Source organism: Carassius gibelio, chromosome A20, assembly GCF_023724105.1.
Source record: "Carassius gibelio isolate Cgi1373 ecotype wild population from Czech Republic chromosome A20, carGib1.2-hapl.c, whole genome shotgun sequence".
In the NCBI taxonomy this organism is placed as follows: Eukaryota; Metazoa; Chordata; class Actinopteri; order Cypriniformes; family Cyprinidae; genus Carassius; species Carassius gibelio.
This window is the reverse complement of record NC_068390.1, coordinates 21088439-21109788: the sequence shown is the minus strand read 5'-3', so window position 1 is coordinate 21109788 and position 21350 is coordinate 21088439. Positions and strand designations below refer to the sequence as shown.

The following is a 21350-nucleotide window of genomic DNA, read 5'->3' as shown; positions in this document are numbered from 1 at the left end:
CTAAAATTTCTCATTGCACTGACAATTGTAAAAAAAAAAAAAAAATCATGTTGGATCCTGGCCACAGAAATGATATATAACCATCTCTGGTTTTCAAGTCCATTTTTAGCTAGGTTTATCAAAAAAAAAAAAATCAGCTTGAATGATCAAGCTAAATATAAATCTGACATCTTAGGCATCAGTTTTACCTTGCTGAATGCTATAACAAGCTCTTCACTGTCGAGAACTTAGATTTACAAGATGCTACATAATTTGTGACCTCAATTCAAATAAAGAGCCCAAACATTCATGTCTTGTGTTGTATAAGACAACAATAAGAAGAGAATCAGCTTCTTCAAGTTGTTCACTGCTGTATCTGAATAAACTCTGCTGTGTAGTTTTTACAGTAAAGCCATCATCAAGCATAATAAATGTGAGGGCCAGTTTTTATTAATTTCTTTTAAGTCATTGATTATTAGGAGTGACGTATTTTTAGTGATCTGATTTGGAGTCTAATATTAGGAAATGATACTTGACAACGCAGAGTTAATGGTGTTCAAGATAATGTTCTGTTCTTTATATCTGGTCATTTTGGTGGCATTTACCACCAAATTTATTTGTTTAGTGTTTAAGCTAATATGATAATGAAGCACTGAATATGTGCGATTGTTATGCGAGTGCTCATCAGCTTTGTTGAAACAAAATTAGACAAGAATTAGACTGCTATGGATTGTGTCATATCAAAGCTTTTAAAATGTTAGCTTTAACAATCAGGGTCCTACAAGTTCATAAAATATGAGACTGTTCGAAGTGGTAAATTTATTTTAATGTGAGCATTTTTATAAGCTGCATACAAAATATAAAACATAATGTGAATTTTCATTGGTTCATGTAATGCAATTAGTACATACCGGTACCTGATTGGTAAATAACAATGAGACTACCTAAAGATAGATTACTACATTTTTACTTGAGATTATTAAAGATTGGTGATTATTTTTTTTATTATTATTAGGAAAAAATGTAATCTACAAGGCGTACTGTTGTCTGCTTAGTATTTATGATAGTTCTTAAAATAAAAAATATAATGAAAAAAATAAGTCATAAGTCAACATCAATACAAAGCAGTAAATTGGTATTACTTTATTGACAAATATAACCGTTGGTCAAATCCATTCATGGGCCCAAATATATGAAATTATAAAACATAATAGGGATGTGAAATGGTATTAAAGTAACATGGTAGTCTACTGCATTTTATTCTTTAGAGTCTTCTAAGAGACACACTAAGTGAGATCTTTAGGTAAAATAGCAGTGTAACATTTTCCAAATGGCACTAAAATGATCACCACATTAATGTTAAGATTCTACAGTACGTATGCAAAGATGCTCTTTGTCTTTTTTGTATTAACACATTAGTTCTGAAGCATGAAGGTTTAGTTCCTGTGCTTGTGTATAACACTGTGATGCTCATAAAAAGTTTATTTTTATGGACATGCCTGCATTGGAACGGGAGTGAAGCCATTGGTGTAATGTAAATGGGACATTCGATTCTAAACCTGGTGATAGTGACAAACCCATTTATAAAGAACAAAACACATCAGTAATGAAACCGTGATGCTAAAAATGGCTTAAAGCTAGACAATGTTATGGTTGTGTGGCCAAAAACCCCTGTTACGTAATTCCTAGTCTGTGTTTACTTGTGTGAATATGAATTGTGTTCAGTTCCTCCTTTCTTATTTCTCACTGCTTTACTCTCAGCAGCTTCAGTGCTTAATTCAATGAACTGCTGCAAATGGGTTACATAACCTCTCTGCAGTGTATTCTTACTTACTTGATTACTTCTGTGCTTCGTTCAAAGAGTGTGAATAGCCCTGAAAAAATAGGCCCAAAGCGCAGATCAAATCTTTTCAAACAGGCGAAAGAAAGAAGAGTGAGCAAACCGAAAGATTGATGTCACATACTGATAAGAGTCTGTGCAGTTGTACACTTGTAGGGTGTCTTGAAATTTTTTTCTGTTCACTGTGAAGTGGATATGTCAGACTTAAAAACATGACGTTTTCGATTCCATTCTGATGCAATGACTTTGTTTTATTGTGTCCCAGAATGCACAACGGGAGACATGAGCATAGCATTGAATGAATATGTCTTCCATTAATATGGTGTTCAGTTTTAGACGCACCAGAACACCATTCCATTTGAGTTTCGTCACAGTTCAAGGTAGCAAGTAACATGAACTGAATCCATCAGCCAAAAATAGAAAACCATAAAGCGATCATTTAAAGGAATGTCTTTAAGTCTGAATTTATAAGATGTTCGCATTTGAATGCTCTGAATATTTTCATTGTAAACTATTTTTTACTGCCTGCTATGTTGAAGCTATAAATATTATGCTGATGTACATTTTTATATTGAAACATGAAAATATGGATTTTTTTCATTAAAGCCTTTTGTCTATGAAACTTCATGTCATTATGACTGGGAGCCCCTTTGTGTATAATGCTTACCGGGTGGGTGGATCGGCCGTCTTTCTCTCTGGCACAAAATAAGCATCTTTCTTCTCCGGTGACACAGAATGATGAATGAGAATCCTAGTATTTACCATTAGTGTGAATCAAACTCATTTCGTTAGTGTCATCCATAATGTAACAGTTTTTGTCTTTATAGTTTCCATTAATTATTAAGACACATGTTCTGATAAGATTTATAATAATAGAGAGTGACACCCGCAGGTCCGTTTGCATGCTTATCAGTTACAGTATTTTACCCAAGAAGGTGGGTAAGGAGGCCCATGGAGGAAATGTTTGCGTTCTTCTCATCGGTTTACCTGGTGAAGCTTTGCCATCGCAGAAATGAATGACATTTTAAAGAATGTTAAAACTGAAAACAGTTGTTTTAAACTGTAATAATATTTCATATTATTATCTGTAAAAAAATCTATCTATCTATCTATCTATCTATCTATCTATCTATCTATCTATCTATCTATCTATCTATCTATCTATCTATCAGCCAATCAATAGCTTTATTAAGAAAAAAAATATATATATTTTTATAATAAAGTAAATTCTTTAATTTGAAAACTACTATTGAAAAATGATAGACACTTTAGAGACCCTATTGCACTTCAAGCTATTGATTTTCCAAATAAACTGTACTTTGATCAAATGATAAGTATAAAAATGATATACAGATTATATTCCCAGCTGTTGTTGGTGTGTAGTTTCTGAATAAAAGGTTGAAAAGCATCGGACACCTTCTCTGATTCAAAACAGCCGAAAAAGATTACATAACATACACATCTTTACTGCTGAAAAATTGTCAAGTAAAAACAAATGTAGCGTTTAACAGCCTGCTATGCTTAATAAAATTGTTCTGCAACATGATTTCTAAAAAAGTGATGCTGCCACCGCTGAGAAATATAGTATAATCATGCTTTGCCAGCTTTCTCGAATCTACCGTATAGGCCTATGTCTGCATTGTACAAAGGAACTAGAAAATAGATGAATGAAAATGAATGAAAATTCTGTCATTAATTACTCACCTTCAAGTCGCTCCAAACTCCTAAGATCTTCATTCATCAAATGATAAATTATGACATTTTTAATACATTCCGAGAGCTTTCTGACTCTCCCACAGCAAGGGTATTATTTTTGTTATTTTATAAAAATATGTTATTGCATATATTTTTGTTATTTTTGTTTTCTTTGCATAAAAAATTATTCTTGTAGTTTCGTAAAATTACGATTGAACTGATGTCACATGAACTATTTTACTGATGTCCTTACTATGTTTGGACGTTAAACATGGTAGTACCCTTGCTGTCTATGGGAGGGTCAGAGAGCTCTCGGAATGCATCAAAAATATCTTAATTTGTGTTCTGATGGGTTTGGAATGAATTGAGGGTGAGTAATTAATTACAGAATTTCTATTTATTTGGTGAACTATCCCTTTAAATGTCTAAATGGGAAGGGACATAAATTGTTCCAAGAGTGAATAAGAAATGAGTGCAACTGTACAAGGCGTTTTAGGCTATAGTTCCCATCAGGTCATAAGAATGAACGATCAATTTGAGAGGGCATGTGTTCGCGCGTGGGTAAGCTGTGTGTGAGCTCATCAGCTCAGCTTGTCTATTGTCTTGAGTTGAATCTCCCGGTTCTCCGCCGCTCTGGAATCAGAAATTCGTGGTGTGTATCATATAATATCGCGGCCCCGTCTACGATCGTACCGTTGTAATCTGGATTATGTAATCACATTTCAAAAATGTAATTAAATTAAATTATATTTTAAAATACTTGTAACCAGAGTTAAATTTTTATTGATTGCATATTTACAAAATAGCAATAAATTATTCATAATCTTCTTTTTTATCTTTTAAATGTTCCTTCCTAAAAAAGCTTAGGAAAATGCTTATCTAGCCTACATTCAGAAAGTCTTCTAGTTTTGTGGATATTCACACAAAGACCAGTAATTATCAGATTTCCACACAGCAATAGATTTACAAAAATCATTTTAGGTTAAAGAAAGCAGTAAGTAAGCAAAAAAAAAAAAAAAAAAAAAAAAAAAAAAAAAAGAAAGAATATGTCTAAATCAGTATTCGTTAAAGAGTAGGCGAGAATTACCTGCGTGGTGCACTAATTCTCGCGAGATTTGAACGTGTATATTTAAGTTGTGTCCGAATATGCCTAGTGCCTACTTACCTACTATATTGTAGGAAAAAAGACTATGTCCAAAACCCCAAAACCTCAGTATTAATAATAGAGTAGGCTTCAGCCCAGATTCTAAAGTGCTCATCCGATGGTTACTTTTCTATCCCAGGAGGCCAGCGAGAGGATATCGAACAGGGCGGAAAACAGCGACAAGGGTGTTTTCAAATGTGAGTACTATAAATCAAATACACGGTTCTACTGTGTACTCTACTTAGAGTAACTAAATATAAGTTATCTATTTTATTTGTCCATTAGTACTGTTAAGAAATTGAGGAGCATTTGATATGGAGAAAAAGTGAGTTAACACAACATAAATGTAGTATTGAGCACATAACTTGAATCTTGTCTGGATGTTACAGGAACAGATGAGAAATGTGTTTTTAATTTGTGTAGAGTGACTGATGAAGAATTTTTTTTAAAGTTGTATTTTATTTTATCTGAACATTTAAAAAGGTGTATGTACTGTGGGGGGCTTATTGGCACAGTGGTTAACCAGAAAAATTAAAAATGGCACTTCATACGCCAAAATATAAGAATTTGTTTTATTTACTTCTTTAATTTAATAAGTGATTGATGTGATTTTCCATCCAACAATGTGTGGGTTAATTGTTTATTTTTTTTTATTTTTTTTTTATTTATTTTTTTTGTAAGTATATTTTCTGGTTTGGTGTCAGAAATGTCTGAACTCTATTTCATTTAGTTTCTAAAATACCTTGCCATAATATTTCCTCCCTATTGGGTTGCTAAAACTTTTACATTTACATCAGTTTCTTGTCCATCAGCTTTAGAAGTATTTGACTGGAAATACTGGCAATCAGACTTTTTTTTAAATTTATTTCTTCATACATTCAATTTTGTCCAACCAAATGAACTCAAACACAGCTCAAGTGTTTAAACAAACTTTATTCACTGCTTTTATCGTTACTGTATGATACATTGACATTACATTTTTTGACATGGATACACACAAATTATATCCAGCCAACTATTTTGTCATCTGGTGAAAGTGAATCTTAAAGTTATAACAATTATAGTTCCAACTATTTGATGAGCACAAGCGAATTGCTATTAATTTTACATGTAAGAATAAATAGATGACATCATGTGCAGGTTTTCAGAGAAACATTTATACCTGTGGAACTGAAATCTTAAAACCCTGTAGACCATATTGTAATGTAATCAAGGTGCAGTATGATTTACTGTAACATCAATAAAAATATTAAGGGTTGTGCTAAGATATCTGCAACAAAATGCTGAAATCCTGAGGGCATTATATAAACTGACTAATGCAATGGCATTTTGAAATTGAATGCACCAGAACAATAATTTGTTACTGTATTTATTGCAGAAGCAAAGCCCTGAAAATAGTATAGAAGATATATTGTGCGCCTCCCGCTTGTGAAATATGCAGATCTTTGGTTTCCTTCAATCTGACAGCTTTGTCTCCCAGATCTCCACTTTAGTTATCCCATTTTACATCAATTCACCATGGCAATACATTTTCTGGTTACTTCTATGTGCTTTCTGCGACCATATGTGAAAACCATTTTGTTAGGTTTGATGAGTTAGGTCAAATGTTATTTACTGTAGACTAGTCTATTCTATCATTTAATGGTGATTTAAAAGCGTTATTTTTATTTTTTTTAAGGTTAATCAGTCTTATCCATTGACAAGCCTGTCAGGTCTGATTGAAAAGGATACCATATCCTATCTACCTAAATGAAACAATGTCATGATTGGTTTACCTTTGGTTTCATTACTTTTCGCTTAAGGTTTAATGTGCTTATCACTCATACTCATACTCATACATACTATACTGTACGGTACATTACATTATTCATCAAGCTGATTAAAGCATAAGATACATGAAAAGGCTTTCAATTCAAATTTCACTCAAAGACAACATGAGAGGTGGCTTTTAAAGCTTTCAGTGGAAATTGAAGGGTCTTTTAGCACATTGTCTGGTTGTTATTCTGGCTCCTGCATGCTGTAAACTGCATTATGACAAGGACAGTAGAAGGCAGGCAGTGAGGCATCCAGTGCATTATCTACTTCCTGCAACTGGGGCATTGATTTGCAGGGGAAGTCACCCTCTCTGTCACATTGGCATGAAAGCATCAGAAAAAAAAGATGTTGGCTTTATATTGAACAGCTGAAAATGGGATAAACTGTTCAGGGAAAACCAACACTATAAGGATCATCTACCAAAAGCCTGAAAGGATTTGAAGTACCTTGGGTAATACAGTTATCAGAGGCTCAGTACTGAACCCAACAAGATCAGACCATACATTTGCAAGGTAAACTTTATTCTAGCTTTCGTCGATAAGAGCACACCACAAAGCCACTCATTTACAATAAAGCTAAAGACCATTGTAAACCATTGTCTGAGCTATATGAAGCATTAAAAAAAGAAAACTTTCATTAAAAAATTTCATTTACTCAGTTGAGGTTCAAAGCTTTTTGTTCACTTTTTGAATTGTTGTTCACTTTTTTCAAAATGATTTTTCTGCTTAAAAAAAAAAAGGAAAAAAATTATAAAATTAACCTGGACATTCTACTAAATATTTTGCCTTCCAAGAAAATATATTCCTGAACAATTCGCCTTTGTTTATTTAGTTTTTATCACTCTACATTGTGAAATATTTTTTTTTTCAAAGATGTAAAAAACAAAACTATTTCAGTCTATTTCCAAATTTCATGTTAAACTCAATGGTACTTCTTTCTTTGTAATTAATTTCTGCAACAATTTTTGTAGTGATAATATGTATATTGTATAATCAAACCTCCTGATAAAAAAATCTTACTGGTTGCCATTCAGGTAAAACAGTGATCTGCATCAAAATAAGTTTAACCTTTTGTATATTTAATTCTATTTAGCCATTATTGTGCTAGTGTTTTGTTTTGAATATTTACAAGCCTCTCTCAAATAATAAAACACCATTATACAGTAAATGTTCATTTTAGGCCTTCATTGTCAAATCCTTTACTTATGAAGTCATACTTACAGACTGTGAGTCAGAAACACCAGACTGTCCTTGCAAAGTTGTAACTGCCCCACTTTCTAAAAACAGACACCGGCATTGTAGGCTACTCTCACCGAAAACAGTCCTTGTCCTCAATAAAATGCGCTGCACACATCTGACTATTTAGATTGAACTGTTCTGGAACAGTGTTGTAAATACAACTTAACCACTGATTTCTAGTTGTGTCCTCTTTTGGAAGACCAAAAGAAACACAACGAAAACGAAACACACAGCATGACATAGTGCAGGCGGCAACAGCGGGACTCAAAGTTACGTATTCTTTCTTTGCTTGAACATTTGGGCGGTGTTATGCAAATCTTCCCACATCGTGATGTAGACGTGGTGGGCGTGTTTGAATGAGCCATTTTAGGAGGACGAGGTTGACTCATAAATTCTATAAAGAATATCTCTTTGGATTTGATTCTTTAGTCTTTGCAACTTTACAGACCTTCTTTATGCACCAAGAGCTTGTAACACTCCAAAAAGAGAAAGGAAAAATTGAAATCGCATCATATGACCCCTTAGAGGCTTAGAGGCTTTCGGCAGGTTGATAACATGCAAAAAGGTTAATATTTAAGAATGTTAAATGAGATAAATGTTTAAAAATAAAATGAGGAAAACATAAAAATTGTTAAGACCATGGACTGAATATTTGGGGGACACCTTTCAATGTAAAATTTCTGATGTACGTATATAATCATTGCACATGCCCTGAAACTATCAACCTACTGTATATCTGTTATAAAAATATAAACGAAATTAAATAGTCTCAAACAGTGCATCGGTGCATTTGATAAATAATAATAACAACATTATGCACTCATTTCGTGTATACTGTGTATAGCTATATCTATATATTGTTGTTTATCTGTGACCATACTGTTGTATAGATGTGTGTGTGACCAGTTTCAATAAAATACAATAGACTGAACACAGACTTGTGGAAAAGTGACGCCACTTTAGACTTCAAGCAGATGATATATACAGTACATTGTGGTTCTGTGAATGCTGGAATAGAATACAAACAAATAATAATAATAATAATAATAAAATAAAAAATACATAATATTTTCCACATAGTTATTTTATACAGACACAGATGAACTTTATAGATGTGTTTGCAGAGTATGTGAAGTTGACGGTAGTAGGATAAAATGGCAAAGTTAGGCAGGTGTGAACTGTTGATGACTAAATTGCACAATAACAAATTGCCCAGTGTCCTTTCACAGGCCATCGTGAGTTCCTGTCATTTCCTCATATCTCAGTTGGAACTTCATTGGCTGGTCTCTGTTTCAGGGAGGCGGAGATGGAGTAGAACCTGGGAAAAGCAAGACAGCTGCATTCAGTAGCTTTCGGTCAGTCAGATATTTCTGTTACGTTCAGCCTAATCAAGTTATACTAGATTTTATGTCAAAATTCTTTCCAACGAGCATTAAAAAACTTATTTGACAATATTTTATGGTGTCCCAGAATGACAATGAACATGTAAATGCATCACATTCTTGCTGCACACCAACAAATCGATAAAGACAGATGTTTTTGCATTCAGAATTTCCATTGTTTTAAGAGCTCTGCAAAACCAAAATTGTAAGACAACTACTATTATATCGAAATATCAGCAATGGGTTGCTTAAAAAAAAGATATAAGAATACGTGGTCACTTTTGCATGGCATAAATGGAAAATAATGCCATTTTCTGCAGCTACAGAAAATCTACATGCAAATGCTATCAAAGCCATGCTAACCAGGTAAAACTTCTCGACACAGGTAACTGTTTTTAAGTAACTTAAATATAGTGTTTTAACACAAGACTAATGAAACAAGACCGACAGCAAGATGCAGCACAGCAGCAAAAAACATCCACCCACAGTGGGATGAGCATTTGCATAGTGCATATTGATTCATAATATAATGATATAAATCATAATAGGAATAATTCATGATCATTTGTATACATGTACCCAAGTGTTTCATGTTCTAATTAAAAGTATTTTAAAGGAATAATATCCTCAGGTAAGATGGAGAAATTGGTGGAAATTGCTTTTGCAATAGTATTTGCAATTGCATTTGCATCAGAATGAGAGTGCAGACAGCTGATAAAAACATTACAATAATCCACAAGTAATTTTCACGGCATCTATTCACTGCAGAGGATCTACTGGTGTGCAAGTGATGTAATTATACATTTCTCTTAATCTGTTCAAATGAAGAAACAAATCTATATCTCGGGTGGCCTGAGGGTGAGTACATTTTCAGCAGATTTGGGTTACCTTTTTTCTGGACTATAAGTCGCACTCTTTTCATAGTTTAGCTGGTCCTGCGACTTATAGTCAGGTGCGACTTATTTATCAAAATTAATTTGACATGCACTGAGAGAAATGAACCAAGAGAAAACATTGCCGTCTATAGCCACGAGAGGGCGCTCTATGCTGCCCAGTGATCCTGTAGTATACACTGAAGACATAGAGCGCCCTCTCGCGGCTGTAGACGGTAATGTTTTCTCTTGGTTCTTGGTTCTAAATAAATGCGACTTATAGTCCAGTGCGACTTATATGTTTTTTTCCTCATCATGGCGTATTTTTGGACTGATGCGACTTATACTCAAAATACTGCAAATACTCCTTGGATGTAGGATTTACATACAGTATATAAAAATGTGAGAAGAAGCCAGTTCTTCCCTAATTTTTCTAGAATTTGAACATGGCACATACCTTGATGTCTTGCAGTGTTTCTTTTTACTCCAAGCTTGAAAGCAAGATGATTTTGCACACTTCTTCTTACAGTCGATGACTTGGTATATGATTGGATTGTACATAGCAGATGACTTGGCCAACAAAGTTGGCACAACAGAGACCGAGATAGGCACTGAATCAGGCTCTCCAAAAGCAGACACCACTGATACCACAGCATAAGGGATCCAAGCTATTAAAAACCCAGCACAGATCAGCATCGCCACCTGGAGGACACAAGTGGAACCGTATAAAAGATGATATGGCATTTCCAAAGAGCATTTCTGATTATTAAAACATGCAAACCTTAGTCAACTTCATCTCCAAGATGTGGTTGTTCTTGTTCCGTGTGTCGAAATGAGAGACTTCTTTGGCTGAGGATTTCACCTTGGAGATGATCATGACATAGGAGAAGAAGATAATGCAGGTGGGGAAGATGAGGCAGAAGAAGAGCATGCACATGACAAAGCTTTGGCCAGACACCGAGGCCTGGGCCAGCCACCAGTCCAGCGTGCAGGAGGTGCCAAACGGCTCAGGTGCGTAGTTGCCCCAGCCCACCACTGGCATGGTGGCCCAGAAGGCCGCGTAGATCCATGTAAAAACCACAGATAGAAAGGCATGATGCCGTTTGAACCATGAACCTGATGGCAGAGTGAACTGATGTTAGTAAAGCTAGCTAGACAGCTAGAATGATAGATAGAAATAAAGAATGACGGATAGAACAATAGACAAAAATACAGACCGACAGAAATAAATATTGATAGAAAAATAGAATGACAGACTAATAGAATAGATATAACAACCGACCCAGACTCACAGATACAACAGTAAAGAATGACAACAGTAAAGAATGACAAGTAAGCAGACAGAATGATAGAAAGAACTACAAAAGGATAGATAGAATACAGATAGAATAGATATAATAGACACAGACAGATATAATAACAGACAAAAAGAAACAGAACGATACATTGAAAAAAGATAGAATAATAGACAAAAAAGCCACCTGACAGACACATCAATAGAAATGATGACAGATAGATGGATAGAACAATTGAAAGAATGGCAGACAGATAGAAATATAGATACAGTTAGATACAGTTAGACAGACGGATAGCATCACAGACAAACAGATAGGCTCATTTTAATTACCATATTTTAAATGACAGATCTTCAAGTAACGGTCTAAGCTGACAATCGTCATGGTAATGAGACTTCCGCATCCGAAGAAAAAGCCGGCCCAGCCGTAGTAGCGGCAGCCCTGCCAGCCAAACAGCCAGCGATGGGCAAAACTAGACACTATGAAGAATGGTTTTCCAGTGACTGACAAAACATACAAAAAGAACTTGATGTTAAACAACCAGAAGTTTCATAGGCAAACACCACTGACAAAAGAATACTTTTATTTTACAGCAAGCTCTCAGGGCTATTTCACAGAAAGAAACTGGGAGCAACCAAGAGTACCTGAGCAGTATCCATGTTTTGGAGCAATGACCATATAGATAAAATAAGATCTCATTCATGTCCTTAAAGGAAAACGCCAACATTTTTCCATATTCCACTATGTTCTTTCCTCAGTTTAGATGAGTTGATACGTACCTATTTAAAGACGGTTACATGAGTAGTCAAACGAGAAAGTATGGTGACACAAAATAAAGTGTGGCGATAAAAGCAGATAAAAATTGATAACTATAATGTATGGCAGAAGAGCAATTTGCAGCACTTCGACCTTGGCACAGTAATATCATCACTCTTGAAAAATGCTCTTCCACCATACATTACAATTATCATTTTTTATCCGTCACCATACTTAGTACTCGTGCAACTACTCATGTAACCATCTTTAAATAGGGAAAACATGGAAGCTTCTAAATTCATCTCTGTTTGGATCCTTAGGAATGAATGGTGCTAAGCTAAACACTAGCATAGTGGAGCCACGTGCTACAGCGATTGAGACGGGAGAGGTACGTGTCAATTCATCTAAGTTGAGGGAAGAACATAGTGGAATAAGGAAAAACGGTGGCGTTTTCCTTTAACAATAACATTCAAGAGCGCAGCAAAGTGCAAACTTTAGTTCATGATGTTTCTTAACCACTCAAAATGGCTCTTATATCTTTGATTACTGTCTCTCTAAAATACCTAAATTTACATTTGATATATGATGCAGATTCTCATCGATACATTTAGATTACATATATGTGGACAAAAAACGTGGAAGAGTAGCCAGAGGTGGAAAGCACAAGATGACCCCAAGTCAAGTCATGCCATGTGCATGACTCCTGGGAAACAAAAGCCTCATTATTTTTCAAATATAGCGATGTCATCCTGATAAGAGGTGACCAGTTTAGCCAGTCTTCTTCAGTGACATTTTGGAAGTAACTACTGATTTGATTCTGAGGGTTTAAAACTATAAATCATATATGATTTTATATATCTATAATTAAATATACATATACTAACTAACTATACTTGCTAGCATGTAGTCAAGGTGGTCAATAATTGCACATGAATTTATATTACTTGTGGTATAATTATAAGTTAGTTAGTTTCTTGATTAGTACATGCCTTATTCATAATTTCATTGGATATTTAATTTAAGCATTAGTACATGATTATTCGTGTTCATGATTATAAGTGTTACCACAAAAGCGTATTTGCATGAAAATTGATCTGTAAGCAGCATTTAATATCAGCAGCGGTCACTGCACCCCTGAGGAAGTGATACTAAATATCCACTAGGTGGGGCTAGAGTAAAAGTATCAATCCAAATATGTTGATCTTTGAAGAAGGAACAAAGGCCAGGATATTGGAATCAGTGGTTTCTCCTTTTACTGGGGTACAAGCTCCAGTGAAATAGCTCTGTGACTCATTGAAAAAGTACTGATAGATTTGTCTATAATGGAGATTATATTATACCAACTTAAGAAGAAGAATTTTCCCTGACAATATTTCAGCAATCATGTTGTGTGTTTTCTATTAGACGTTTAGTGTCAGAACTAACAAAACTAAATTTGAGAATGAAATACACTTTAATCAATAACCATAAGAACTTTATGATTTTTACTAAAACTAACAGAGTTTTTTCTTTGGTCACACCAAACTCTTGGAATTTTTACATCACGCTGCATTTCTAAATTTATGTGAAATATAGAGCTATATTACTATAAATATATATTACTATATGTGACCTTGGACCACAAAACCAGTCTTAAGTGCCACTTTTTCTGAAAACTGAGACATGAATGCTGAAAAAATACGATTTCCATTGATGTATTAGGATCGGACAATATTTGACCGAGATACAACTATTTGAAAAACTGGAATCTGAGGTTGCAAAAAAAAATTAAATACTGGCAAAATCGCCCTTGAAGTTGTCCAAATTAATTCTTAGCCTTGCATATTACTAATCAAAAAGTTTTGGATATATTTATGGTAGGAAATGTACAAAATATCTTCATGGAACATGATCTTTCCTTAATATCATAATGATTATTGTCATAAAAGAAAAAACAATTATTCCGAACCATTCAATGTTTTTTTTTTTTTTGGCTATTGGTAAAAATATGCCCCAGCGACTTATGACTATTTTTTGTGGTCCAGGGTTACAACAGACTTTTTATCAAAAGGTGCAAAATCACAATAAGACAAATGTGTTCATTTTAAACACTAAAATAAGAAAAAGATGACCTGAGTAAGGAAAAGAGAGTCAATCAAGGCATTCACTTGATCTTTTGTTCACTTATATAAGCTTGTGGCTTAGAATTCTGGGTATAATTTATGGAGGTGCATCATTTCAATAACAGCAAATAAATCAGTAAGGAGGAAAGTGACAAGTATCATAAAAGAGACAGAACTGAACCTTGGCTGATTTACTGCCATGTTGTCAACTCAGAACATAATGCCCAAAGCCCAATACAAGCTATACATACTACACACTGAAAGCCTTATAGTACCGTATTTTCCAGACTATAAGTCTCACTTTTTTTCATAGTTTGACTGGTCCTGCGACTTATAGTCAGGTGCCACTTATTTATCAAAATTAATTTGACATGACCTAAGAGAAATGAACTAAGAGACATGAACCAAGAGAAAACATTACCGTCTACAACCGCGAGAGGGCGCTCTATGCTGCTCAGTGCTCCTGTAGTCTACCACTGAGCAGCATAGAGCGCCCTCTCGCGGCTGGAGACGGTAATGTTTTCTCTTGGTTCTTGTTTCTAAATAAATGCGACTTATAGTCCAGTGCGACTTATATATGTTTTTTTCCTCATCATGACATATTTTTGGACTGATGCGACTTATACTCAGATGCGACTTATAGTCCGGAAAATACGGTATCTTCAACACACACACACACACACACAAAGACAGAGTAAAATATAAACAACAAAGAGATCATTTAAGTAATCTAATACATAATTTTACTTCTATTTCACTTTATAAATAAGAATTCATTGTTGCAAAGCACATCTGACAGATGAAAGCAATATTTCAGCAGCATGACATCAAGTCAGTCAAACTCACAGTCTCACCTGATATGCCAAAGTCGAACACAGCTAGGTTCAGTGTCATGAACTCTGGTGGCTTTAACTTGCTCTTCCGTTTGATGGTCTTATATATGACATAACCATTTCCAGTGGCTGACAAGATACCTGTAAAAACATAAAAATAACTGTTGTACTGCATGTTTTCTCCCAAAGGTGTAAATGCACACACAGTACATAACACCTTTTTAAATAGTGAACACAATTTGACATTGATGCTGTTTTTAAAATGCCTGAAAAAAAGTATTGGACCTTAACAGTCTTATTCTTTCCATTATATTGAGTCATTTATATCAGTTTGAGTCGCAGGTGTTTGCGAGCTGTCTATTTGTGGAAATACAATGACTGCATATTGAGACTTCTGTTGTACCAATTATTTTTAGAGAAGTAATAAGAGTCGAATGTTGCTGGTTGTCCCATTTCCCAGTGAAAGGGCAAAATAAGGTCACTATAACAAAAGAGCAAAGTGATAGTTAGTCTTTTCTGGTTACAGCCACAAACATTCATATTAAACAATGTTTCCATTCATGTTATTCCTCTTTTCTCTCCTTTTGATTTGGGATGATCACATATGTGCCTGCTAAAATGTATTTCTCTTAAAAGAGCTTTCAAAGTGTCATAAAATTGAACCACATAAAACTTATATTACTCAAAAATCTTATGTTCAATCCATAATGACCAAGGCCCCTTTTTGAAAATCAGATTTCTTATACAGAGGTCATTGTGAAGAGTGCGGTACATACAGTAATTTCACATCTTGTCCTTTTGTGTCAGCTGACTAATGAAACACTTCAAAGAAGATGGTTTATTTCATGTGACTACTCAATGAATTCTTTCACTTTCCTGTAGTCTGCTGTTCTCATATGATCATGAATCAATGTGCATGGATCACGCACATTAAGATCACTAACAGATACATGTAATGCTCTTAAACAGTCCATCCATGAATGAAAATACTGCTGTTCTCATATGATCATGAATCAATGTGCATGGATCACACACATTAAGATCACTAGAAGATTAATTTTTATGCTCTTAAACAGTCCATCCATAAATGAAAATACTAGAATGTTGTCTTAAAGTCTAAACTGAACCCTGTTCATCACTGGCATATGTTGATCTGTATGTGTTACTGAGAGTAAATGTCTAATGCAACACCTTCTGTCTGATCCTGTGATTCAAACAGAGGAGAACAGACTGTGAAATACAACAAGGAAGAACTATTGATTTAGACTTTTCACTGAATCACACACATCTTTCAGGTCAAAAGAGAATTTCCATTACATGGAAATCTTGGCAAAGGAAACTATCTGAACAACAAAAAAAAAAAAGCAATGCAACGTCCTTCAAAGAATAGTTTTAATACCATGGTTGTTGATGGATGGCTGTACTAAATGATGTTTTGCTGAACAAAAAAAAAAAAATTGATTATGAAATTACATTTTTCTAAAGCGTATTGCACAAAAAACAGACATGCATTGGCAAAACATTTTTAAATAGCACTTTTCAAAAATGCATTGCATAAAAGACAGACATTGCTTTGGAAAAAACTCAATTATTTTTAACAACTATGCAGATTGGAATTAGCAATCATCCTCTTGGAGATGTCATGCCAATTAGAAATTATTTAAAATTGCCAAAGTGAAAAATAAATATACTGTATCTGAATACTATGAATACATTTACATATTTATGTACTTCATAAAAAATACCATGCAATTTTTTTGTATTTTTTTTTTGTATACTAAACTGGTATATTTAAAGCCTCCAAAATTGGAACAACTAATTTTGTACTTGATGCACTTTAATTGTGCAGAAGTAGTGCTGGAGTCCAACTAAACATATACTGAAGTATATTTGATTGTACTCAAGTAGAACTATTGTAGGTGTACTTCATGTACACTTGAAAGGACTTGCATTTAAAGACCGATATTATTCAAAGATCATACAATCCTCATCAGTAGCAACATTATTATTAAGAAAAGTGCATTGTGCACAAGTTGTACTCCAAATAAAGTGTAAGTATAATTTTTACATCAGTAAGCCTTGAGTGATATGTCAGTAAATATGGTAAGTGAAAGTTACAAGTCAAGTTTTGGTTCTTTCTTAAGAATGCACCTTTAAGCCTCTCTATAATATTTCATTTAAATGTTTTTGGTTTGTTTTTTAATTCAGAAGGAGTTAAAAACATGTTGGCAAACAGGCATTCAGAACACCTTAGAAAGTGTTAGAAAAAGCTCTATAATGTGCTTAAACATTTTATACATACTGTACACAGGCTACTTTTGTTAGTCAATACAAACATCTTCAAATGAAATTCATCAATTCATAAATAAATCATGGATAATCTTGCAGAATTATTACTTTTCTCTTTTGCCAGAACACATGGCAATGGCGCACACATATTTATTAAAAACAAACTTATTAAAGCTATATTCAGTTAAGTTACAGTTCTAGGGTGGGCAATATTATATTCATAATGCACCATCAGGGTTTGGACCCAATGTTTTAAAGATTATGGTAATGTGTCTACTCCCAAGACTGTTCATTAGCATGTAGGCCCTACCAACCAATATGACGTTAAGTGGTTCTTATCCAAGGCTGTTATATGTTCAGGAAAGATTACGTAACAGAATAAATCTGATTGCAAAACCTCATTCTCTGACATCACTGAGTATCAGTATGATTTCTGATGCTTTTATCATGTTATTGTTGGTAACCCGAATATAATTAAAACATTTCAGTTCATTAAATTCACTACAGATACTTGCTTGAAGACATTTTACAAGACAAACTTTCTTAAAATCAACAAGAAATAAATACAATCATTCCCACTAAAACTCTAATTATTATTATTAAATTATTATTTCTGATCTTATCCATGACAAGTCACATGCTGCTTACAAAAAACTTTCACATCAACAACCACCTTGCACACTTACCGATGATAAGGATGTAGAACGCCGCCACTATATCTGCCTCCTTGGACAGCTTGGAAGCAAAGGGATCTCCTCGAAGAAGGTAATGTGGGACGTAGCCCGAAGGGATGGTCTCATTCTCCATTAGTGCCTTACTTAGGAGTGTGATTACTTTCCTGCAGAATAAAAGCAAAAAATTCTAAATAAAAAACGAAAACAGATTCATCTTTGAACTCAGTTTTGAGACATACTGTAAGCTGGACGGAAGCCATATCCAACAGTAAATATAAATGTATGCACTTATTTGTTTGTCTACTAAACTGTCTATAGACTGCTTAAGGGCAGTCCTTGAGAATTGTTGAATTTAAGTATTTATTTAACATTTTTAATATTATATTAACTTGGACAATAGGACATGTAGAAAAACTGCTACATCAGGATTGTTATACAACGTTGTTTTTGAAGAGATGATAGTGTGTCTTTTTCCCGTCACGCATTTTAGGAGAATAGCAGAGGAGATTACTAGTGCAATAGACAATAATTGCTTCCCATTGCAGTAAAGTTACATTTGATTTTGTAGTCATCATATCACATTTTTGTTCTGTGAGTCCTGTAGACTGTTTTTCCAAAAAGGTGAGGTCATGTCAAAAGAATGCTATTATTTGGCAGTGGCAAAGAACACCTGTCAAACACCAAACAGCCAACGACAATCATTTATGTAAAAACCAATTGAAACTACAACTAAAATGGACACAGTATTGCATTTCCTATCACCACTGTTAGTCAATATAAAGCTTCTAGTGGATTTATGGAGAAAGAAAACCCAGTAGGCTTAACTTAATGAGCATTCGCTACACTCTCAGGTGACACACAGCTTTTGCAATCATCTCCCATGAGATCAGAGGTGATGCTGCATCCATGTTTTAGTTAAAGCCCCTCCAAATCGTGTTAGGAAATGTATAAAAAATTAATATAAAATGAATATGTATAAAATGAATAAAAAAAAATTCTAAATAATTAAATCTCATAAAATCAACTGAAGTTCTAAGAGATGATCACTTGATGCATGCGATGATCATTTCAAAGCTGTCACATGACAAGTCAGTTTTTGAGTTACATTCATAAAAAAGGATTCTAATGTACAACCACGAACCTCTCAGAACTAACAAGAGAAATGTGACTTTCTATAAAGAGCAGTAAAGAATAACTGCTCTTTTGTTGGAGGAATCAGAGTGAGATGCTATTAAAGTGCACATCTGTCTGATATAATGGTTGTATGCTCATTAACTTAATTTTGTATTAAATTCTGTAAAAAAAAAAAAAAAAAAAAAAACGTACAGAATTACAAGTTATTAAAAACACAGAAGTCGATTTCTGTATTTGTATTAAATTTGATAAATTCCTGAACAATTATTAATATCATATCTATTAAAATTTGTGCAAAATCAGCAGAGATGACGCCAGATCCTGCACTTAATTCTTGTAGTCTATGTGTTGACTTTAAAAAACTTGTTATTACAATGTTATTCTCCGCAAATAATTGTGTAATAACAACACAGGCTAGCCCTGAAAACTGTCTGTATCTGTTAGCTGTAATGATGTACTGAGCATCTTAAAACAGAGTATCATTCATTTGAAAATTCAAAGAACAAAAAAACTATATTGAAACAAGACTTTGCAGGACAGTATAATTTGAGTAAAATAAATAATTCACTAATTAAAGTTTAAGCAACAATGCTATCAAGGCTTTATTTGAAACCTTCGTTAATTTGAATCATTATGACTGAGTTCTCACAGATGTATGATCGTAAACAAACAAAGGCACAAAAGCAGACGCAACATGTGCATGAAACACAACAATAACCGCACGAAAGCGTTCAGAATGCCACTGATGTTTCCCCAGAAACAAACGCTTACCTTGCTATAACTCTTCAACCATCCCGGTGGATCTGAGCACTTTTCTCTAGTCTGGAAATGATCCTAAAATTGATCTGATAACTTCTCCATAATCCACGTTTTTAAATCACACACACAGCTGATTCCTTACGTTATTATGTTGGTACGCTTCAGTTGAGCGGCTGTTGTTCTGGCTACTTCTCTTTCTGATGATGATGATGATGATGATGCAGCACGGTCCCTTAGAGCTAGGAAAAGCGATGAGCGATTATCTACAAGAAAGTGGAGCTCAGTTTATAACGATAAATAGTGGCTGGTCAAAGTAACCGGCGACTTAGAAGAAATCCAGTCAGCTCTGTACGGTTTCCTCCACTATTGGTAGTTCACATGCTGTTGCACTGACAGTTCTAATCCGTGAAGCCCCGCCCCTCATGTGATAGATCTGTCAATCATGCAATCATGTGTTTACATAAGTATATAAATCGTACGAATGGGATGCACAGCAATGTATATACTTTTCAGTGTCGGTATTAATCATATATAATAATTACATTATAATGAATTGCGATAACAACGTGAAGTAACAACTGCAAAACCATAAAATATTTATTTTGATTTAATTTTAGCATTAAGTCATTGTACTATATCTTACATTTTAATTTTTCTATTATAATTATTATTATTAAAATATAAACTTTTTACAAGTAATAGGGTGGGGTTCTATCAAATTAAAAATAAAACACATTAGCCCAAAACAAAACAATTAAATTTGATTTAAAGTAAAAAGAAAAAAAAAAAAAGAAAAAAATACTTTTTCAGCTAAATAAGCTAACTGCCGACTAGAAACAGCACAAACAACATTCTAAATACACTTACATTTTTCAGCAAAGAACAGCAGCCATATGTGAGCAAATATAAGAAAGTATTGTTTACTTTAAATATCTCTGGTTGACAGCATATTCAACAAATACTTTTAATACTAAAGCCTCAAATTAAGCACAAATTCCACTCTTCACAATGGTATCTCCAAAACTCCAACCTCATCTCATCCACAACACAATAAAATATGTAACACTAACAAGCGTCCTTTTTCTCAAAACAAATCTGACCTTTTCGCTCCACATTCAGTCTAATGCACTTATGCAAAGCATGTTGGCACCTGAAAATCCACTAGTATCAGGCCTGAATTTAGTAACATTTAGCCATTTAGTGGCTTCTATTAAACCAACTAGAAGTCATTTAAATGTAAATTAAACAATTCTTTAAGTTTAATCATGACGAGCCTTTTGTCTGTTATGCCATAATAAGAGGTTAATGTGCAGTAAATGTCAAATCTATACTGAAATTGGTGAAATTTTTTGGTGGTCCTAAAATTAATGCATCAATAAAATCATTGTCAACAATTTGGTAAAAGTAAAGAATGTTATGACACTTTCTCCATCAGGCCAACAAAACTCCAGTCAGCAGTGACAAATGTATGCCCCTTTTGGCATTTGACAATTCAAAAAAAAATTCTTCATAACTTTCTAATTTAGTTTTACACTAAAGAGAG

The 21350-nt window shown here is 34.0% G+C and overlaps 1 protein-coding gene across 1 annotated transcript; it reads right to left on the bottom strand.

Annotated features, from left to right (window-relative positions):
- Positions 1–6550: 6550 nt before the first annotated feature.
- LOC127938429 (opsin-5-like) lies at positions 6551–20160 on the bottom strand. Its single transcript, XM_052535026.1, has 7 exons — positions 19820–20160; positions 17927–18078; positions 14973–15092; positions 11593–11763; positions 10747–11081; positions 10423–10667; positions 6551–9029 (listed from the first exon to the last, which is right to left on the bottom strand). Exons 2-7 carry the CDS (start codon positions 18045–18047, stop codon positions 8966–8968), a joined length of 1056 nt encoding a protein of 351 aa, XP_052390986.1. The 5' UTR covers positions 18048–18078; positions 19820–20160; the 3' UTR covers positions 6551–8965.
- Between the last annotated feature and the right edge of the window lie 1190 nt (positions 20161–21350).